Source organism: Protopterus annectens, chromosome 7.part1 (assembly GCF_019279795.1).
Source record: "Protopterus annectens isolate FY-2018-M chromosome 7.part1, PAN1.0, whole genome shotgun sequence".
NCBI classification, from domain to species: Eukaryota; Metazoa; Chordata; order Ceratodontiformes; family Protopteridae; genus Protopterus; species Protopterus annectens.
Window position 1 is genome coordinate 186,830,449 of NC_056740.1, and position 19,703 is coordinate 186,850,151.

The 19,703-nt window shown below is 41.2% G+C and overlaps 1 protein-coding gene across 2 annotated transcripts in view; it reads left to right on the forward strand.

Moving 5' to 3' along the window:
* Window positions 1-19,703, forward strand: part of EFCAB12 (EF-hand calcium binding domain 12) — a 1,195,865-nt gene that overhangs the window by 578,531 nt on the left and 597,631 nt on the right. For both annotated transcript variants that reach the window (XM_044078632.1, XM_044078631.1), the window contains exon 5: window positions 16,385-16,629. In XM_044078632.1, the coding sequence (XP_043934567.1) occupies window positions 16,385-16,629 (245 nt within the window). The remainder of the gene's footprint in view (window positions 1-16,384; window positions 16,630-19,703) is intronic.

The following is a 19,703-nucleotide window of genomic DNA, read 5'->3' on the forward strand; positions in this document are numbered from 1 at the left end:
TTTCCATCATAAAAAGTCTACTCAACCTTCTATAGTCCACCAGTATCAGTAAATATGCACAATCTCTGAAGTAGTAAAATCCACATTAAAGAAATCTGTAACTAATAAAGAGGTTGCTGCTAGCAAACAACTTTATATGTCATTGTTTCATCTACAATAAAGTGCCTGTTGCCCTTGAAGAATAAATTGCCTATGTTGCATGCATTAAAAAATGATAAGCTAGTAATACCGCAATAGGGAATGGATAGCAAACTGATAACAGGTTCATAGTTACTAGGTATCTTTGCCAAAAGGACTGCAGCATCCACCCCCTTTACAACACAGTACAGTATCAGCAATGCATCTACCTACTGTAGGAGTAGAACCCACAGCCTTCAGCATCAAAAGCAAGTACACTACCTGTTGTGCTATTAACAATGCAAGCAGACCAAGCATAAGCAGCACTAAACTTTTGTTCCCCTGCAGCTCTCAGCTCCTTGTAAAATCTACTCGACACTCAGATGCATCTCTGAACTTTGCAGCACAAGAAATCTGGAAAAAGCCAAAATTTATTAGGGGGGAGAAAAGGCCAAAAATCGGGGACACATTTTAAGCATTGCTTGTGTAATGTTGGAAAGTTGCTAGAATAAAATGCTGCGTTACCACCATACATTTCACTGCCACGTCTTGAACCCAGGAGACCCTATGCAAAACAGTCAGAGAAACATACCACTGTGCCAAATCAGCTGTTTTGTGAAAGAGGAAGACGGAAACTTAAATGGCTACCATTTAGTGAATTCAGTTCTCACCATAGCACAGCTGTCAACCTCTTAGCACAAAACACCTGAACAAAGCCAATAATGGGTGAATACAGCCCACAAACATTTAGTGAATTCAGTCCTCACCATAGCTCTCAACCTCTTAGCAAAAAACACCCGGACAAAGCCAGTAATGGGGGGATATAGCCCCCAAACATATTCAGTTCTTACCATAGCTCTCAACCTTAGCACAAAACCTGGATGAAGCCAATAATGGGGGAATACAGTCCCAAAAATAGGGACAAATTTCAAATATTCATCTTATACACTTAGAAAATTGCTAGAATAAAAGAATAAAAGCTTTTGTGTTACCATGCACTTTCTGAAGAATATGAAGTCTGATATTTAAATGCGTGTCTTTTTTAACATTTGTTAACCAGGAAAGTCTGACTTCCAACAAAAGCTAATTTTTAGCAGAGGCCCAGGGAGAAACACTCCAGACAGACAAGTCTTTGTAAGATGGGAGGAAACAAAAACAGGGAGGGCATACAGACTCCACACAGAATGTAAGGCACCCCAGCCAAGAATCAAACCAGAGAACATGTAGCTGTCAGGCAACAATGCTACCGCTGCATCAGTGCACTACTGGCTTTGCAAGGACACAAAAATACAGGAACCATAGATTTTCTGAGGAACTGAACAAGTATGAGGGAAAGTTAAGCTATTAACAAGAAAAAGTACTTTATGCTAAATTCTGAACTTACAAATTATAAGTTCTTTTACTGAATGTCACACATGAAAATATAGTAATAATTGGAATTTTTATTTTTTTACCAATGAATTATTTTTTAATAATCTATGCTTAAAATTCAGATTCACAGAAAGAAGAGAGAATCTCAATTTCCTCGCCATAGATATAAACGACCTGGACAATATTCTCTTGTATCCAGACAAAAAACAAAAGTAAGTCCCGAAAGCAATAAGTGTAGTCTGTTTTAATAATTTCTTAAGAAAACTTTCTATTGGAAATGCCATATATTATGCAGGCTCCTTAGCATGATTTTAATAAAATTGAAAATAAAAAAGAAATATCCAACATGTATATTTTCCTAGGACTATACACAGTTAAAACTGCTAGATTCCAACACAGTCCCTATAGTGTCACCTAATTTGCTGTCAACTTCATGAAAACGAAAAAGAACAGAGTGACAGTGATTCATAGCAGGCTGAGGTAAAGAACAATATAAAGCATATCAGGGTTCAATTTACACAACCCGTGACAAAGAATGTGCTAACCTAGGTAGCTCATTTTGTCAGGCCTAACACTTTTCTGTCACCACTTTTACCTCCTTTGTCTTACTGGATCAACAAATTATAAACAAAGCAATTAAGGAAATTATAGTGTAAGAGAATATAAATGTTTTGCTTGCTGCATCATACAAATTGGTATACAGAGGACGAGTGTCAGCTTCCATGGCGAATTTCAGTTTGTTATATCATTATACCTTGTATGGACAAGTGATGGACAAAATGTGTTTGTTATCAGGAATATATGCAAGGAGTGCTTCTCTGCTTAAATAACTGAGAAGGGCAAGCAGTTGACTGATTTGTTGAGTTTAGAAGGGCAAGGGAGTCCAAAGAGAGTAGGGAAACAGTTATCTTTTAGTAGCTGAAGTAGAGTCTATAAATATGTAGTAGCCGTGTTATTTATCCCTTTTGTTTGCTAAGGTTATAATTAAAATTGCCTACCATCACTATGGAAAGATTCACTAGGACTATTTTTTTATTTATGAAAACAAAAGTTTTTTCTCCATCATATTAGTATGTGCAGAAATCACAGCAGTCAGGTTGTTTTTTTTTTAATTTCTCAGATTACTATTGCCTATATCTATGCTTATCTTTAATAGATGACCATTGTTAATCCATTTTGAATGTCTGAATATGTTTATTTGTAAATATGCTTATGTACGTCAGTCAATAAACTAATCAGTGCCATAATGGAAATGTACAATTGCTCTAAAGCTATAATAATTTGCAGTAACCTATGCTCGACTCCTGTTTTGGCATATATAACCATGCCAGAACTCTGACTCTGCTGTTCATTAGCTAAAAAAAAAAAAATGTTCACTTACTCTTTGTGGTTTAGTCCATGCCCTTCTTCAACACAATTTCCAGTGTTGTGTACATTTTATTGTTTTTCTCAGTTGTTATTAGATCAGATGGATGAATCAAAAATTAAGCACTCCCAGTAGTTGTTCCCATATAAATTAAGACAGGAAATTATTTAATAATTGACTAAAGTGTTTATTGTAATGTATGTGACTCTACCATCACCTACCTTCCAGATTTATGTAATATTTTATTTCCTCCATGCATAGTACATCTGCACACCAAGAAACAGCTTTCAGGATAAATGACTGAGATTTGTATGATTTATTGCACTATATTGATATGTTATCCTTAAAATCAGACTATTTATTCCAGCCTAACTATAAGGAAGCGATTGATTTACTGTTGCAAATGAACACACACACACACACACACACACACACACACACACACACACACACACACACACACACACACACACACACACTGGTTTTCTCTAAGCCTATACTTCTACAGAGCTCTGGAATTCCAATGAGATGTCAAACAAAGGTGCACACTGCACCATTCAGCTAATGAGATATTGGACTTTATTAACTTGTTTATACAACTCAGATGATCTTACACCAGTTATTATACACATAAAACATGGATATCCATACTAACCTGTGAATAAAGTACATACTTTATTCCCTTCTTCAAAATGACTAGATGAATCCCTTTGTAAAGTATGGTCTCCTTTCTGTTGATATAGATTGGTCATATGGAACTTTGTCAGACTAATCTGAGATTTGGCCTGGGAGTAAGAGATGTAAGGGTACGGGTGAATTCATTCTCTATAAATCAGTCTGACTACCAATATCCGTACAGTGCATCAATGTCAACCACAAGGTAGTTTGCAAGTCAGGTAATAATCCATATTCTTACTCTCCTCTTTCCATATGTTGATGTGATACATGAGTTATAGATTTCTCATCTACTGGGTTTGGCATTGACTGGGTTACAAGAACCAACAAATTCTGCTGTCATGCTTTGTTTCAGCTATCCGAGACCACGTTCCTTCAGCATCATACACTGAGTTCAGAGATGCCAGAGGCAAGTCCCACTCAGGCTATACATTATTTCAACAAAATTATTACTCTGTATGGGTCATTGTGCAGCATCTTATTTTCTTCTTTGCTGTCCATCCATTGTAGGTGTAGCAAGATAACCAGGACTTTAGTACTAGAGTGATACCTCTGAATTATTACAAGGACCTTAAAACATGAATTACATGAAGATGTGTTACATACAGCACAGCTTGCATCCAGTGTTTGACAAGATGCAACAAGATGTTATAGTAAAGGCATTCCTGCAGACTTGTTTACTGCTGAGTAATAATAGGACTTGAGCATCTCACTTTATTATGTACAATGGTGCATTTCAAATAACAACAAGGACTTGGTCATTGGTGTTCAATAACAATAAAGAAATTTTCTTTGGTGACTACCTGTTTTAATACATGACAGTTGCACTTGCTAATGTCCAGTAGCTGTACCTTGAAAGAATCCAAATTAAATCAAAATTGTTTATATATCTTCTTGGTTATACCAGTTTTTTCCAAACACCATTGGAGGTTACTTGTTTTTATAAGTCATTGTAAAGTAGACCATCAAGTGATAGACAGCTGATAACTTATCAACATGAAATTTCATCGCAATGCATGAGAAAACAGCTCAAAGCAGGTGAGTCTCGAATGACACATAGCCATGGATATGTACAAAAGATTAAAATAACACATTACATAGTGTACTGTGCACAAGGATCACATTAAGGTGTTACCATACTCACTATAGCCTATACTATACGTATAAATTTCTATACACCACTACATACATCTAAATGAAACACAGACCACATACACACACACACACACACACACCTTACTCACTCTGACAAGCGTCCCGTCTGTTAAGTCAGAGTCGCAGGTAAAGTAAACCCATTTCAAAACCTGAAACCGTCTGTTTCAGTTCCCGCTCGCAAACTGTGCACTGCACGATGATGTCAGCATCTGCGCCTGGACTTGAAGGGCGTTCTTAAAGAAGAAGAACCCCCAAAAAAACTTTTTTGTAATTTTAAATGGAAAGATTAACTAGTCAGCAGATTCCAGGGGGGTGCAAGTGCACCCCCTCACACCTGCCTGCGGGCACCCTTGCACACACACACACACACACACACACACACACACACACACACACACACACACACACACAACTTATCTAAGCAGTACTGTTGACTGCTAAACATATATTGCTACTGGCCCTGAAAATTGGATCCTTAAAGAATACATTTTTGTTTTACGTGTACGCAGTCATTTCTTTGTTGTCAGGCAGCTTGCCGTCCTGCACCCCCCTCCCCATGGAAGTGATGATTACTGTGCCATGCCCTTCGCAGATTTCTTTGTGACTTTGAGTTGCATATATGCCTGATGCACAGAGTGGGTAGCTAATGCTTGCTTACTCAGAACCTTCCTTTAATGTAAATGTATTGCAGAATAAGTGATGCTAAGTTGTCTATCTCACCTTTGTTCTTGCTGGTTGGGATCGGAGCCGATCCTCGGCACCGACTCAGCCATCTTCTATAGCTTGAGCTGTTTACTGTCTCGAGGCTACCCCTTACCCCATGATGCCTAGCGATAGCTATCCAGATCTCGTTTGCCGCTTCAGCTGCGAGGTATCGTTTTTCTGGCTCAGGCTCGTATAAAGTTTTTTGTATAACTTTCTTACTCTAGAATTCTATATTTTCAGTGTCTTATTGTTAACCATTAGTCTTGTTTTTTTGTGATAGCTAGTGTTTAGTTGTAGTATCCCTTCTTTACCTTGTAGAACTCATTTAACTTAGAGAGTTCTCCCCCACCCCTCCCCCCTATCCTCTTCTTGTCAGGTTAGTCGTTTAAGTTAGAGGCTTTCCTTCTACCTTTCCTTCATAGGCTAGCCGTTTAAGTTAGAGGCTTTCCTATTAAAAAAAAAAAAAAAAACCTTTATCTCTAGTCTTGTAGTATAGTGTGTTTGTTGTGTAGACTGTATTTTGCTTTGGTAGCTGTTGTTGTATTTTTTTTCCTTCTTTCAGGATGTCGAAGGAATCCAAAGTGTCTGGATTCATGAAGTGTGACTCATGCTGTCAGAAAATGTCTCTGACAGATGGGCACACTTCTTTCTTCTATTGTTTAGGCGCTGTGCACCTGCAGGACTCTTGTTCTATCTGCCATGCCTTTAGTCCAAGAGTCCTGCAGGAACGTAAGAATAAGTTTATTCTTAGGGGTCTTTTAAAACCCCAGGATTCACCGGCCAAGAGCTCTCAGCCTGTGAAATCTCCTAAATCTACCAAGCCGTCGGCTCCAAGTTTGGAGCCGTCCTCGGTTCAGACTCCACCTTCTACTTCGGTTCCATCTGGTACTGATAAGACTATCTCCCCGTTGGCTCCATCAGAAACTTCGGAGCCTTCGTGGAGCTACAAGAGGCTGAGGTCCCCTTCACTGGAATTGGTACATTTGGCTCCTCGGTCTCCTTTGCTTCAGAGCAAGTGCAGTCACCGATCCTCTCACTCCTCTCGATCCTCTAGGTTATCTGATCACAATGTGGAGAGCGTGGTCAGTAGGTTGCTAAAGTCGCAGGCACTTGCCAAGATGTTGTCCAGCCCTCCTCAACAGGTGTCGGCTCCGTCCACTTCTATCGATGTTCCTCCTCCGACTCCAATGAGTTCGGAGCCGGAGTTCATTGGGGTTCGAGTAGTGGAACCGTCGGCTCCGATGAGTCTATCTCCTTCGGTTCCGACGTTGGCTCCGCTCCCTTCGGTGGTGCCTTCCATCGAGGAATCTGGGTGCCGGGGTTCCCTCGTCGGCTCCGAGGGGGCGAGTGGCATCGGACCCTTGTCTGACCCCGTTCTCCCTCTTTGAGCTTCGGCGCAGGTCAGCTCGGCTCCTACATCGGCCTCGGAGCCGTCTCCCTCGGTGCGGAGACAGATTCCGATTTGTTCGGAACCGGGGCTTTCTCTGCATCGTGGCAGGGATGCCTTCGATGTCATGAGGAGTGTGCTGGCCACTGAGTCAGCTCCACTATCGGACCCACCGACTCCGTCCCCTGTAGTGCCTGTGCCAACCTCTGCTTCTCCTCCAGACCCCAAGCATAGGAAACCGGCACTCCAGGGCACCCCATTGGGTGTTTCCTCTTCTTACAAGGCCTCCCCTGATCATTCAGAGGAGCCCCCTCGTAAGAAGAAGTGTAAGAGGAAGCACATTGACTCCCCTGAGTCTGTCACTTCTGATACAGACTTAGATGATTTGGAAGGGTCCCCGAGATCCCCCTCTGAAGATGTTTCCTTCTCGGACATCCTAGAAATGCTTAAGCAGAGGGGGAACTGGAATCCCCTAGACCCTACCGAGGATGAGTCTGTATTTCTGGATGCGTTTGGTTCCTGACCTTCCACCTCCTGGGTTTCTCTGCCTTTTGATCCACTTATGGCAGTGGTGGCTCGAAAGGCTTGGTCATCTCCGGATACAGTGGAACCAACTCCGAGGAGACCTGGCAAATTCATCACAGCACCCTAAGATAATCAGTTCCTTACCAAAGGTGTTCCTGTTGATGCCATGATGGTAGCAGCAGCCACCAAAAAAGAGCTAGCGGAGACCTCTTTGTCTGTCCATCCTCCTAACAAGGAGTCTAGGACCATGGACAGATACGGGAAGCGAATGTTCACTTCAGCGACCTTTTCTATGAGGTCACTGAGCTACTTATGTCATTTTACCTGGCTTCAGAGGGATCTCCTTAAAGAGCTCGGAGATACCCTTCAAGATCCATCAGCTGAGGGGGCTTAAGCTAAAGTAGCTTCCCAGCTGGCGATGCTTAATTCCGTAGTTAACTCCTCCATGAGGCTCATTTCCTATGCAGCCAATGGTGCGAGTATGGCCGCAGGTACAGGTGTGGCCCTTAGGAGGCATGCATGGATGCCGCTGTGTAATTTTACGGAACCCTTTCGAGCGTCATTCACCAACACCCCCTTTGATGGTTCCTTTCTTTTTGGACCACAGGTGAAAGACACTTTGACTAGGTGTGAGCAAGAAGGCAAGACTCTCTCTGCAGTGGGAGTCCGTTTTTCCACTCCTTCTAGACCATACCCTAAAGGTCAGAAGAGTAACAAAATGTGGTTCTGAAAATCCCAGGGAGCCTTGCCTGACACACGTAGTGATTTTTCCTCCAGGGGCAGAGGGGGAAACAATAACAACAGACGCTGACCTCGTGGCAGAAGGGGTCCGTAGAACCAGGGCAACAGAGAATCCTTCTCTGATAAGCCCTTTCAGCATCCCTGAAGGGTTGCCTGGCTGCTCACCTCTGGAGGCAGTCGGGGGAAGACTTTCACTGTACCCAAAAGCCTGCAAAAATTTAACGTAAGACAGATGTGTACAGTCCATTATATCCGGAGGTTACAAAATTCCCTTCTGTCAACCCCCCTTACCGTCAAGGAAATCCCTTCCAGATGTTCCACCCAATCTGAAGGACCAAGCAGTAATAGAAGTCTCAAAACTGCCAGAAAAAAAGAGTCATCCAGGAAGTCCCGGCAGACCAGCACATATCCGGAACTTACTCAAGGCTCTTTTGGGTACCAAAAAAGACAGGGGACTGGAGAACGATTCTGGATCTCAGCAGACTAAACAGGTCTGTACAAAGAACAAAGTTTTGGATGGTCACGCTTCAGTCCATTCTACCCTTTCTGGGTCGGGACAATTGGATGTGCTCAATAGATCTTCAGGACGCATACTACCATATCAAGATGGACAGGCGCTCCAGGAGATTTCTTCGCTTCTGGCTGGGAGCCAGTCATTACCAGTTCAGAGCTCTGCCCTTTGGTCTCACCACAGCCCCCAGGGTGTTCACCAAATGTATGGCAGTGGTCACGGCTCACCTGAGACGTCGAGGATTCCAGGTGTTTCCATATCTAGACGACTGGCTCCTCACTGCTACTACCAGGCATCAACTTCTACAAGCCAGGGACTACACACTCACAATCTACTCCCAGCTAGGCATTACAATAAACTTCGAAAAATCTGCCTTGTTGCCCTGTCAATCTATCACCTACATAGGAGCAGACTTAGACACAAGGAACATGTCCACAAGGCTACCGCCAGAAAGGGTGGCTACATTTCGTCAGCAAGTACAAATTCTAATGCAGAGCATAAGAATCCAAGTCAGGTTCGTCCTTCAAACTCTGGGTTCCATGGTGGCAGCCATTCTTTTAATCCCACTGGCCCGCTTTCACATGAGGATCCTTCAGTGGCTTCTGTTCACACAGTGGTCTTTCCAACAGCTGCCCATGTCTCACATGATCATGGTTACAGAAGCATGCAAAAGGCATCTTTCCTGGTGGATGGTCTCCTCACGAGTGACTCAGGGCACACCCTTCATTCAGCCTCCTCCGGTAGTCACAGTGACCACAGACGCCTCCCTGATAGGGTGAGGGGGACATTATCAGGGCAGGACAGTCCAAGGCACTTAGCAGCCTCACGAGTACAATCTGCACATAAACATCCTAGAAATGAGAGCCGTGCTCCTAGCATTGCAAGCCCTTCAGGACTGTCTTCCTTCTGGGACCATTGCAATTCAAACAGACAACATGTCAGTGGTGTGGTACATGAACAAGCAGGGCGGAACCAGGTCCTACCCCCTGTGTCGAGAAGCACTGTGGCAGTGGGTGATTTCCTCCCAACGTTTTCTGATTGCGACGCACATCCCTGGGAGGTCCAACGTCATAGCGGACAGGCTCAGCAGAGCTATCCTCATGCCTCACGAGTGGTCTCTCAATCAGGAAGTTGCGGATCTTATCCTCCGCAAATGGGGACAGCCTTGCTGCGATCTTTTTGCCACCCCCTTCAGCAGCAAATGCAGCAACTACTTCTCCCTTCTTCTGCTTCCAGGTCACTCACCCAGAGACGCTCTAGTCCACGATTGGCCTCAGGGACTTCTTTATGCCTTTCCTCCATTTCCCCTGATTCCAAAACTCATACAGAAAGCAATATCGTTGGGTTGCAAATGATCCTCATTGCCCCCAACTGGCCTCAACGGATATGGTTCCCGTTCCTGCACCATTACCTTCTCGATCAGCCCTGGACTCTGGATCTGATTCCAGACCTACTGATTCATCAGTCAGGCGGGTTGCATCAATCCCTCCAAACCCTCCTGTTCATAACTTGGTTGCTCCACTTCCAAAAGGCTTCCTAGCATTTCCCCGGCTGTACGTGAGATTATTGTCTCCTCTCACAAGTCCACAACCAGAAAAACCTATGCTAGTAAATGGAAACGTTTTTCTTGTTGGGCAGAGGCTAGGAACGTAGATCCCGTTTCAGCCCCTGTCCACGAAATTCTAGAATTCCTAGCACAACTTTTTCATTCTGGGTCCGCTTCTGCTACAATCGGGGTTTAATTAGCGGCCATTTTTAACTTTCATGTCGGTCTGTCAAATTCAAACATTATGTCTCATAAGCTCTGTAAACCTTTTTTGAGAGGGACCACTCTCCTTAGGCCTCCAGTGAGAGATCCTCCTCCTCCTTGGGACCTTAATCTGGTACTAACTTCCTTAACTCTGCCCCCTTTTGAACCAGCAGCTTCCTGCCCTATTAAGTTTCTGTCTTGGAAGACACTCTTTCTGGTAGCTATTACTTCAGCCAGACGCGTCTCTGAACTTCAGGCACTATGTGTTCGTCCTCCATACTTGGTTTTTCATAAGGACAGGGTTGCTCTGAGGACTAATCCTTCGTTTCTTCCGAAAGTCTGCTCAGAAAATAATTTAAACCAATCTATAGACCTTCCTGTGTTTTTCCCTAACCACACCAACAAGGCAGAGTAGAAATTACACCAATTGTGGACGTTCATAGACAATTGCATTTTTACCTGCACAGGACTAAGGAAATCGGACCAACTATTCCTTTCCTATGCTCTAGGCAAACAAGGTCTCCCAGTTTCCAAGGTGACCTTATCCAGGTGGTTGTCTCACACCATTACTTTTGTTTATCAATTAAGGAACAAAGAGTTACCTATCGAACCGAAAGATCATTCTACTAGGGCTTTGGCCACCTCTGTAGCCTTCCAATCTAGGTTGCCCATGGATTCTATCTGTGCAGCTGCTACGTGGGCAAATCCTCATACCTTTATTTCTCATTACAAGCTAGATATGGTCTCCAGGAGCAGAGCTGACTTTTGTTCCACTGTTCTAAAGAGTCTGTTCCAATGAGCTGCCCAGGATTGTAGGTGCTAGGGACGCTGTCCCAACCAGCAAGAACGAAGGCGAGATAGACAACTTAACATAAAGAAGTTATGTACCTACCATAACATTCCATGTTAGTTGTCTTCATCTCACCTTCTTTCTTGCGTCCCACCCTCCATCCCCCTGTCCTATTGGACCGAGAGGAGTTCTGGTTTCACTGGCTGAGTGTTCTCTGCTTTGTTTCCTCTACTGACTTAGAGAGGGTGACAGGTATACTCAACCTATTTGTACAGACAGGTTTATTCTCTGGCTATGTCTGAGGTTATCTATTTCAAACGAGATCTGAGTAGCTATCGCTAGGCATCATGGGATAAGGGGTAGCCTCGAGCCAGTAAACAGCTCTCGAGCTATAGAAGATGGCTGAGTCAGAGCCGAGGATCGGCTCCGATCCCAACCAGCAAGAAAGAAGGCGAGATGAAGACAACTAACATGGAACGTTATGGTAGGTACATGACTTCTTTTTTTTAATCATAGTTCATAATCAGTTGTGCATGAATGTTTCTGTAATTGTTGACTGTCACTGTATTTCTGTTACTATTGTTTCTCATGCAATCAAAGTAGATGTTTAAGTCTCGCTTACTGCTATACTTGTGCAAACGATGCTCCCCTTGAGCTGTTCACTGGTTTACTTACAGTGGCCAGCTGTAATGCTTGATGCACATTATTGGGCAACATCCATAGCTATATATTGCAAACATCAATCATAAGCTATTACTGACAATACTGTACACCTGGGACAAGTATCACTTTAGGGACATACGTGAATTTCCATAACACAGTATATATTTATATAAGTGTACAGGTTCCAGACTTACCTTGGTAATAATGCTGATGAAAGATGTATCCTCCAGGGAGGGGTTGCCTGTGTCTGATGCTAACAGAATACAACCATTATCTGGTTAAGTAAACACTATGTTGTTTGGCAGCCATCATTTTTAATATATTTATATGTGCTAAGGCTGTTATTCTTTTTTAAGGTATTTAGTGTGTGTGTGTGCTATCATTTGCCTGTTAGCCAGAGCCATGGTGGCATACTATGCACACCTATGTCTGTCAGCAGCTTCTGCAACTGGTGGCTTTTCCTCACACTCCTCATCTGTATGTGCTGGAGCTGCTGGCTCTGCCTGTGGTAGTGGTAACTGGAACTAACTATAAGTATTTTGGCAGAGGTGGCTGGGTCATACTGCAGTATACCTCCTGATGTGTCTAGACACTAGAATCTTGATTTCAGTAAGCCAAATATATGTTTTATGATATTTCTAGTTTGAGTGTGATCATTGTTGTGTCTTTGCTTGTGGTTGTGTGGGTTTCTCATGGGTGTCATGAACCAGAGTTACAAGGCATAATCTGCACCCTGCACTAGATATCATTGTGGAAAGTCACATCTAGCAAATCTTGTGTACAGCTCACAGGTGTGCCATATGTGTGAGTTGTGAAAACTACCTGGGTTACCCACACAAGCAGTGTAGATGATCTTTTGGGCATTACAGACAACCAGACAGTTTATAGAGTGGTATCCTTTTCTGCTGATGTACCGCCTTCCTTGTCCACTGGGTGGGGCTTTTATTTCTATGTGTGTGTACAATCTATGGGCCCCAGAACTTCAGGGATGTGTGCTTTTGCATAAAACTTCTGCATTGTTTTTACTGTCTCCTGTGGGATGAATGGGAAACAGAAATTCTACCTTGCATGGTATGGCATTGTATTTAAAAACTGATGTAATATTTTGGAAGCTGAGGCCTGTGACACCCCTAATATACCCCCTGTGGGTCTCTGGAAAGTACCTGTAGCTAGTATATATAATGCTAAACGTACATTTGGTTTCACAGTGGGATGGGTTCTTCACAATTTCCCTGGGTACCCAAGTGAGGGCGGCAGAGGTTGCGTTGTTTCCCCTAGTGTTTCCCTGTCTAGTCGGTATCACTCTACAATTTCTGTGTCATGCAGTCCATGATAAGTCAAATGGAGTCTAAACAGCTAACAATCTTCTTCTTCTTGGGTGAGGTCTGGCAGCAGCAGCACCTTGAATTAAAGCCTGTTGCACATGCAGATTTATAATAGTAACAGCAGATGGTAACTTTTTTTTCTAAGTGTAATTGTGGCTGCAATCCAAGGAGTTGTGGATTTCAGGACAAATGGCTACACTAAGCGTACACAATTGCTTTATAGCTTCCTGGATAGCTGTGTCATGTTGGATTGATTAATTAGCATGTAGTTCAGTTACTTTTACTGTCATTAGCATATTCTGCCATTTACCTTTGTTTTATGGCTCTTCACTATGTCTAGAGACGTTTAATGAATATGAAATGATCCTCTTTCATGTGCACAGAGCACCACACCATGTACATGATAGCTGCACTTGGTGTAACCATTAATGAATCCAGTCTGAGGTGTTACAGTATGTAATTAATCTTCATTTATCATCTAACCCAGAAACCTACAACTATATGGATGTTGACTTCTGCATTAATTGCAACAACATAGCTAATGAATAATTTTATCACTCAAATAATCCCACGAATCCAGAACAAAATACTGAGACACTTAGCATTATTGGGGAATATTAATTCATTTAAGGAAAACTTGGACATGTTAATGGGAGATGGTGTTTGATGTCTTTTTTAAGGAATCAGTGTTTGCTTGATGGCCCCTAGGCCTGAACACTCTTTATTAAACATATGAGATATACAGAAATACCAATGCAGGGCATCATGCTGACAGTTGCATTATAAAGGTACATTCTTTATATTGGGTAGTTAATGTCTTCCACGGTAGCACCTTTCAAAAAAAAAACAAAACTCAAGCACACAGAACTGCATACACAAATAGAAATGTGAATTTAATGCCCCACAGAAATGCTTGCACAGAGGGGAATACAAATCTGTTTTTTCTGTCATAATTATTGTAGCACTTATTTCCTCACCATATCCCTGTTCACTGGTGACAAAATAGTGGGTATTACAAAGGTAATACTAGACAAATCTTCCTCGTAGAAGATCAGATTATTGTGATATTCAAAAAATGCAACCAACTCTTTAGTGGTCTTTAAAGGGTAAAAATTTATCTCACTTCCTGTATGAGGTCCAAGCTCATAACATCATTACTACTCCCTAGGCTTTTTACAGCAGCATAGTTTACAAAAGTCTGACTTTATAGTATGTGTTAACCATGAACAAATATTTTAGAAAAAGCTAGATTTTCCATAGCTCAGTGCATATAGATCACCATTGCTGTAACTAACTAATGCACTTAAAATGGCATTATTTTAGGCAGAGATTCAATAACTACTTATTAAACCATGCCTTTCATGTTCTGCTCCTATGTCTGTTACTTTTGCCTCGTCAGTTCATTGAGTGAAAGCTACCCATTAGAAATCTGAGCTCTTTTGTTAAAAACATAATACAAAAATAAAAGTATAGTAATTCCAACAATGATGCTGTACTCAGTAGGACACATATGGAACCCCCATCCCCTATACATTTAGGTTCTGTATCAATCATTTAAGCAACATTTTGCCATACATATACAATCCATTTATCAAAAGTGTAACATTATCCTTAGTGTGGTTTGACCATTTAAGATATGACATTTACTGGTAAGATAACTTCTTAATGTCTGCAGTCTTCTCCTTGTAAACCCCCCCTCCAAAAAAAAACACTAGAGCAACTGCTGCCTGACCCATTCCTGAATAGATACTATATTGCTACAGATTGCATTATTTCATACTTTATGTGCTTCAATTGTCTGCTAGTTTTGACCTGTTCATTGTGTTTCCATAGGCAGGAAGCAGTCTGTTAAAATAAATAAATAAATAACATTTCTTGTATTCTAGGCTCTAGAAAGTAAATATTTAGTGAATGGCAGTCTGTTGTGGTATGACACACATACAAAAAAAATCACAAAATGAAGTTGATTATCAAAAGGCATTCTGACAGTGTTAGTTGTAGCTAAGAACTGTTGTAGTTAGAAAAGCAAGAAAGATTTCTGAATACTGGAATTATTCACGTACATATTCAGTGATATATTTAATAAGGTTTTACCTAAATGTCTGATTGGTTTACATAACAGTGAATTGTTTGGTTATGAGCCTTACATTGTAGCAGTTTTATTTTTTCCCTGTACATAGTCTGCCTTATACAATAAGTACATTTTGTGAAAAAAATGGATATGTTTAAATTTAATGTTGGAATTTTAAGGTGATAAATCTGAAAAGTTATATATGTATGCTTCACAGTAACTTGCGGGATGAATCTGAAAAGACGTTTGCTAGAAAGGGAAAATATCATTTTTTTTAACTTTTTGAAAATGTTATAATTTTATGAGTGCCTAGTGATGTGGGAACATTACACTAAGTAGGAAGAAAACTTACAGACTTGATACTGAAAACACAGTAAGTGTTAACTGTAGTGGCAATAAATAACAGGAATACATTAGAGCAAAGGGGTTCTGTCCTGTGCTGCAACCTGTCATTTATTTACTAGCAAAACTAACTCAGATTAATAACGGCACACATATACACATGCATTCTCACTTTGAGAATACTCCAATGTCAGACTCATAAAAAAAATAACTGAAACTGGATAATTCCAGTCTCATTATTGATGCCTATTCGGTATTGCATTGGTAACTCACCTTTTATTGCTCTTCCTGCGTTTCAAGATACTCAAATACAGAATGTTACTGTCTTCAGAAGGCTTTCTATCATGTAAACTTTAATTTTTTTTTCTTTCAGCCTTTACAAAACTGCTTTTAAATATTTTGTAATAAACAATGAGATAAAAATTATACTGTAAATATTTCACGTACACAGATAAGACATTTGCAGTAAACCTTTATGTTCTCCCTTCAATGTAGCTTACTCTGTAGTATTAAGAAACAAGCCATTGCATGCTTTTGACATTCTTGGGGTCAGCAATATCCCTTCCCCAAAACAGTTTATTTCTTGTTCATATGTGGGTAGTAGGAGAGGTGTATGTAGTATCGATGTAAAGTAAAGAGTTCAGTGAGTAGATAGAGAAATTGTGAACATCAGCATAATAGTAGTAGTGCACTTGTCTGTACTGTTTGGCAACCATTAGTGATATTACTGCTTAAAAGAGTGAAAACTCAGAATAAATCTAAGCATAAAAGTAGAGAAAAATGCACTTTCCCTGGTGGTTGTTAACGGAGTTCCAGACATGACATGTGTATGGCCTCAACTAACAAAATCATAATCATAAAGTTATCCCTATTTCTTTCTTGTGAATCAGGTCGAAGCACGTGTCTTGAACAGGAGCAGTCATTGCATAAGCATCCTCTGTCTGCAGACAGTTCCCGAGTTTTGACCAGAAATGTTAGTGCTGTCTCCACTGTCAAATTTATTAGTGCATGTAGCAGCAGGAGTTCACCACTTTTGGAAGTGCCGCCTGAAAATTTGGAAGAATGGGTCTCCATGGATTATGAAGATATGGAAGAAATGGGTAAAAGAGATCGAGAGAGGAGACGCAGACTTAAGGTAAATGTGTGATGTTTGTGATATGTAAACTGTTGATTTAGTATTGTTCATTTCAGCTGCTACCACAGCGTACAGATTCTGTTTTGTAAATAATTTTTGGATACTGACTAGCCACTTAACATCTAGCTGTGTGGTCCTCATAAAAGATAGTGGTCAGGCTTTTTGGGTAACCATTTGATATTTAGAGGCTTTTTATTGTGAGTTCCAAAATAGCAAGACTGAATAGGTAACCATTTGATATTCTGAAACTCATTACCATGAGTCCTGGAATAGTCAGACTGAATGGACGAAAATGTAAACTTCATTTACCAAATCTGAGATCGCTGTTTCTAGGAACATTCTCTTTTGTTCAAGGTATGCCAGTCTTGGAGTTGGTATATGCAAGTTTGTGTGTGTGGGGGAAGCCTCACACACATTGGGGAATACAGGAGCTTGCCCCCTGAAAAAAACAACTTTAAAGGAGAACAATGTTCAACATTTGATGCTCTGCATTTTTGTACTTTTTGTGTAATTATGGGGCTTACACTTGTGTGTCTGAGAATTACAACAGACAGCGTTTTGGTATGCACCTACCATAGTCCTCTTGAGTGCCTAGCCAGTGTGCAGTGGTGTGCATACATCAGAATGTTGCTGATTTCCATGAGAAAAGGTAATATCGCATGATTTCTGTTACCCTCATTTACAAACTTTGCACATTTATGTGTTTCTGGCCTGGAAGCATGGCCGGCCTTAGGCATAGGCCAACTAGGCGGCCGCCTAGGGCGTCGCTGTAGCAGGGGCACTTTTCCAGTATTTATTTGGTGTAGGTAGACCAGGTTGGGGGCACCTGGGTGGTGTGGGGTGGTGCTGTGGAGCCCTTTTGCCTAGGGCACCAGTTGACCTAAGGCTGCTGCTGCCTGGAAGTTTTATACATAGGAGTATTCCTCACTCATCTGCAGATGAGATAAGCAGACAAAGCCTGTTTTCACATTCTGTCTCTGCTTGCCCTTCAGTTTCTAAAACAATAGTCAACTTATGGATGTCAGCTGCATGAGTTGACACCCTACCCAGCTCCACTTGGCCAGCTGTCAGTCTAGAGATTACTGTATTTAACAGAATCAGTCTAGAGATTACTGTGTTTAACAGAACTTTATTTTGCTATGTTGCTTATTTTATTCTTTATTTTATTTTTCAAGATTGGATTGTTTAATCCTCTCGCTTCTGTCAGCATTAGACTAAAATCCCTTAGTGCCCATATGAGATACTTGGACAACAAATACATTCACTTTGTCTTTAGCCTACCAGCTAAATATTGTACACTGTGACTCAGACCACAAACTGTGTACTACATTTTCCTAGAGAGGCTGATATACTCTTGTTATGGCAGTCTGCTCTACAGTAACAGCGATACTTGAGGAATACTTTTGAGCTAGTCTTTAGAACTCAGGAAAAGAGAACGCTTGCATTTGGTAGTAATGCATCCTTTAGGACTTTCTGTGTAACGCCTGAGGTAGTGGAAGATCATGCAAGGTCCTAGTGTCCTGTCATGTATTGGTAAAGGTTCAGGTGTCATAGTGCAGGGTGGTTAGAATATTCTGAAAAATATGTTAAACAACAAACTAAAACAATAAGTAAGAAAGTCACTGAAAAACCAATCAGTAAAAACAAAATGAAAACTCCAGCAAAGCTAGAACTTCCACTGAGTGACCTCCCAAACCTCTTGTATCAGAGAAACATGGGATATATGCAAATGATCCTTATGTGATCCTCAGGTGTTTCAGCTGATTGGCAATTCTGAATGTCCATGACTTGTTTCATCGTTTTACTGGACAATTGCAGGCCAATAAAGCCAAACCCCACTAGTTGTGGATATGCATATTTCGGCCTTATTATGACCTCGTCAGCACAGCACAAGCAGAGTGTTTGACTAAGCATTAGAAACACAGGGCTGTTACACCCAGATGATGTCCATTATTATTAGGGTCAGTGCAAAAATATCCCAAACAATAAACTAAAACAATAAGGAAGAAGGTCACTGAAAAACCAATCAGTAAAAACAAAATGAAAACTCCAGCAAAGCTAGAACTTCCACTGAGTTTGGCTTTATTGGTCTGCAATTGTCCAGTAAAACGACAAAACAAGTCATGGACATTCAGAATTGCCAAACACTCTGCTTATGCTGTGCTGACAAGGTCATAATAAGGCCGAAATATGCATATCCACATCTAGTGGGGTTTGGCTTTATTGGCCTGCAGTTGTCCAGTAAAACGATAAAACAAGTCATGGACATTCAGAATTGCCAATTAGCTGAAACACCTGATGTTGATAAGGATCATTTGCATATATCCCATGTGCCTCTGATGCAAGAGGTTTGGGAGGTCACTCAGTGGAAGTTCTAGCTTTGCTGGAGTTTTCATTTTGTTTTTACTGATTGGTTTTTCAGTGACTTTCTTACTTATTGTTTTAGTTTGTTGTTTGAGATATTTTTACAGCGACCGTAATGATAATGGACATCATCTGGGTGTAACAGCCCTGTGTTTCTAATACTTAGTCAAACACTCTGCTTCTGCTGTGCTGACGAGGTCATAATAAGGCCGAATATGCATATCCACAGCTAGTGGGGTTTGGCTTTATTGGCCTGCAATTGTCCAGTAAAACGACAAAACAAGTCATGGACATTCAGAATTGCCATTTAGCTGAGACACCTGATGTTCATAAGGATAATTTGCATATATCCCATGTGCCTCTGATACAAGAGGTTTGGGAGGTCACTCAGTGGAAGTTCTAGCTTTGCTGGAGTTTTCATTTTGTTTTTACCGAAAAATATGTTAGGAACATTTGTACAAAAATACATGTTAACACAGTTGTACAACTCAACCTATTTCATGTCATTACTTCTCTTGTACATAATATGCCGATATGTTTATCAGTGGAAATGTGTGAGTGAGGACCCTGACACCATATATGTACACATTACAACTGAGGTAGAAGAAGTTCATGCAGAACTTTTAATGACACAAATACTAACATTCCCACAATGCTGCTGTGGAACACCTGAATAATCCTTGTGAATAACAACACAAGTGTGCATACAA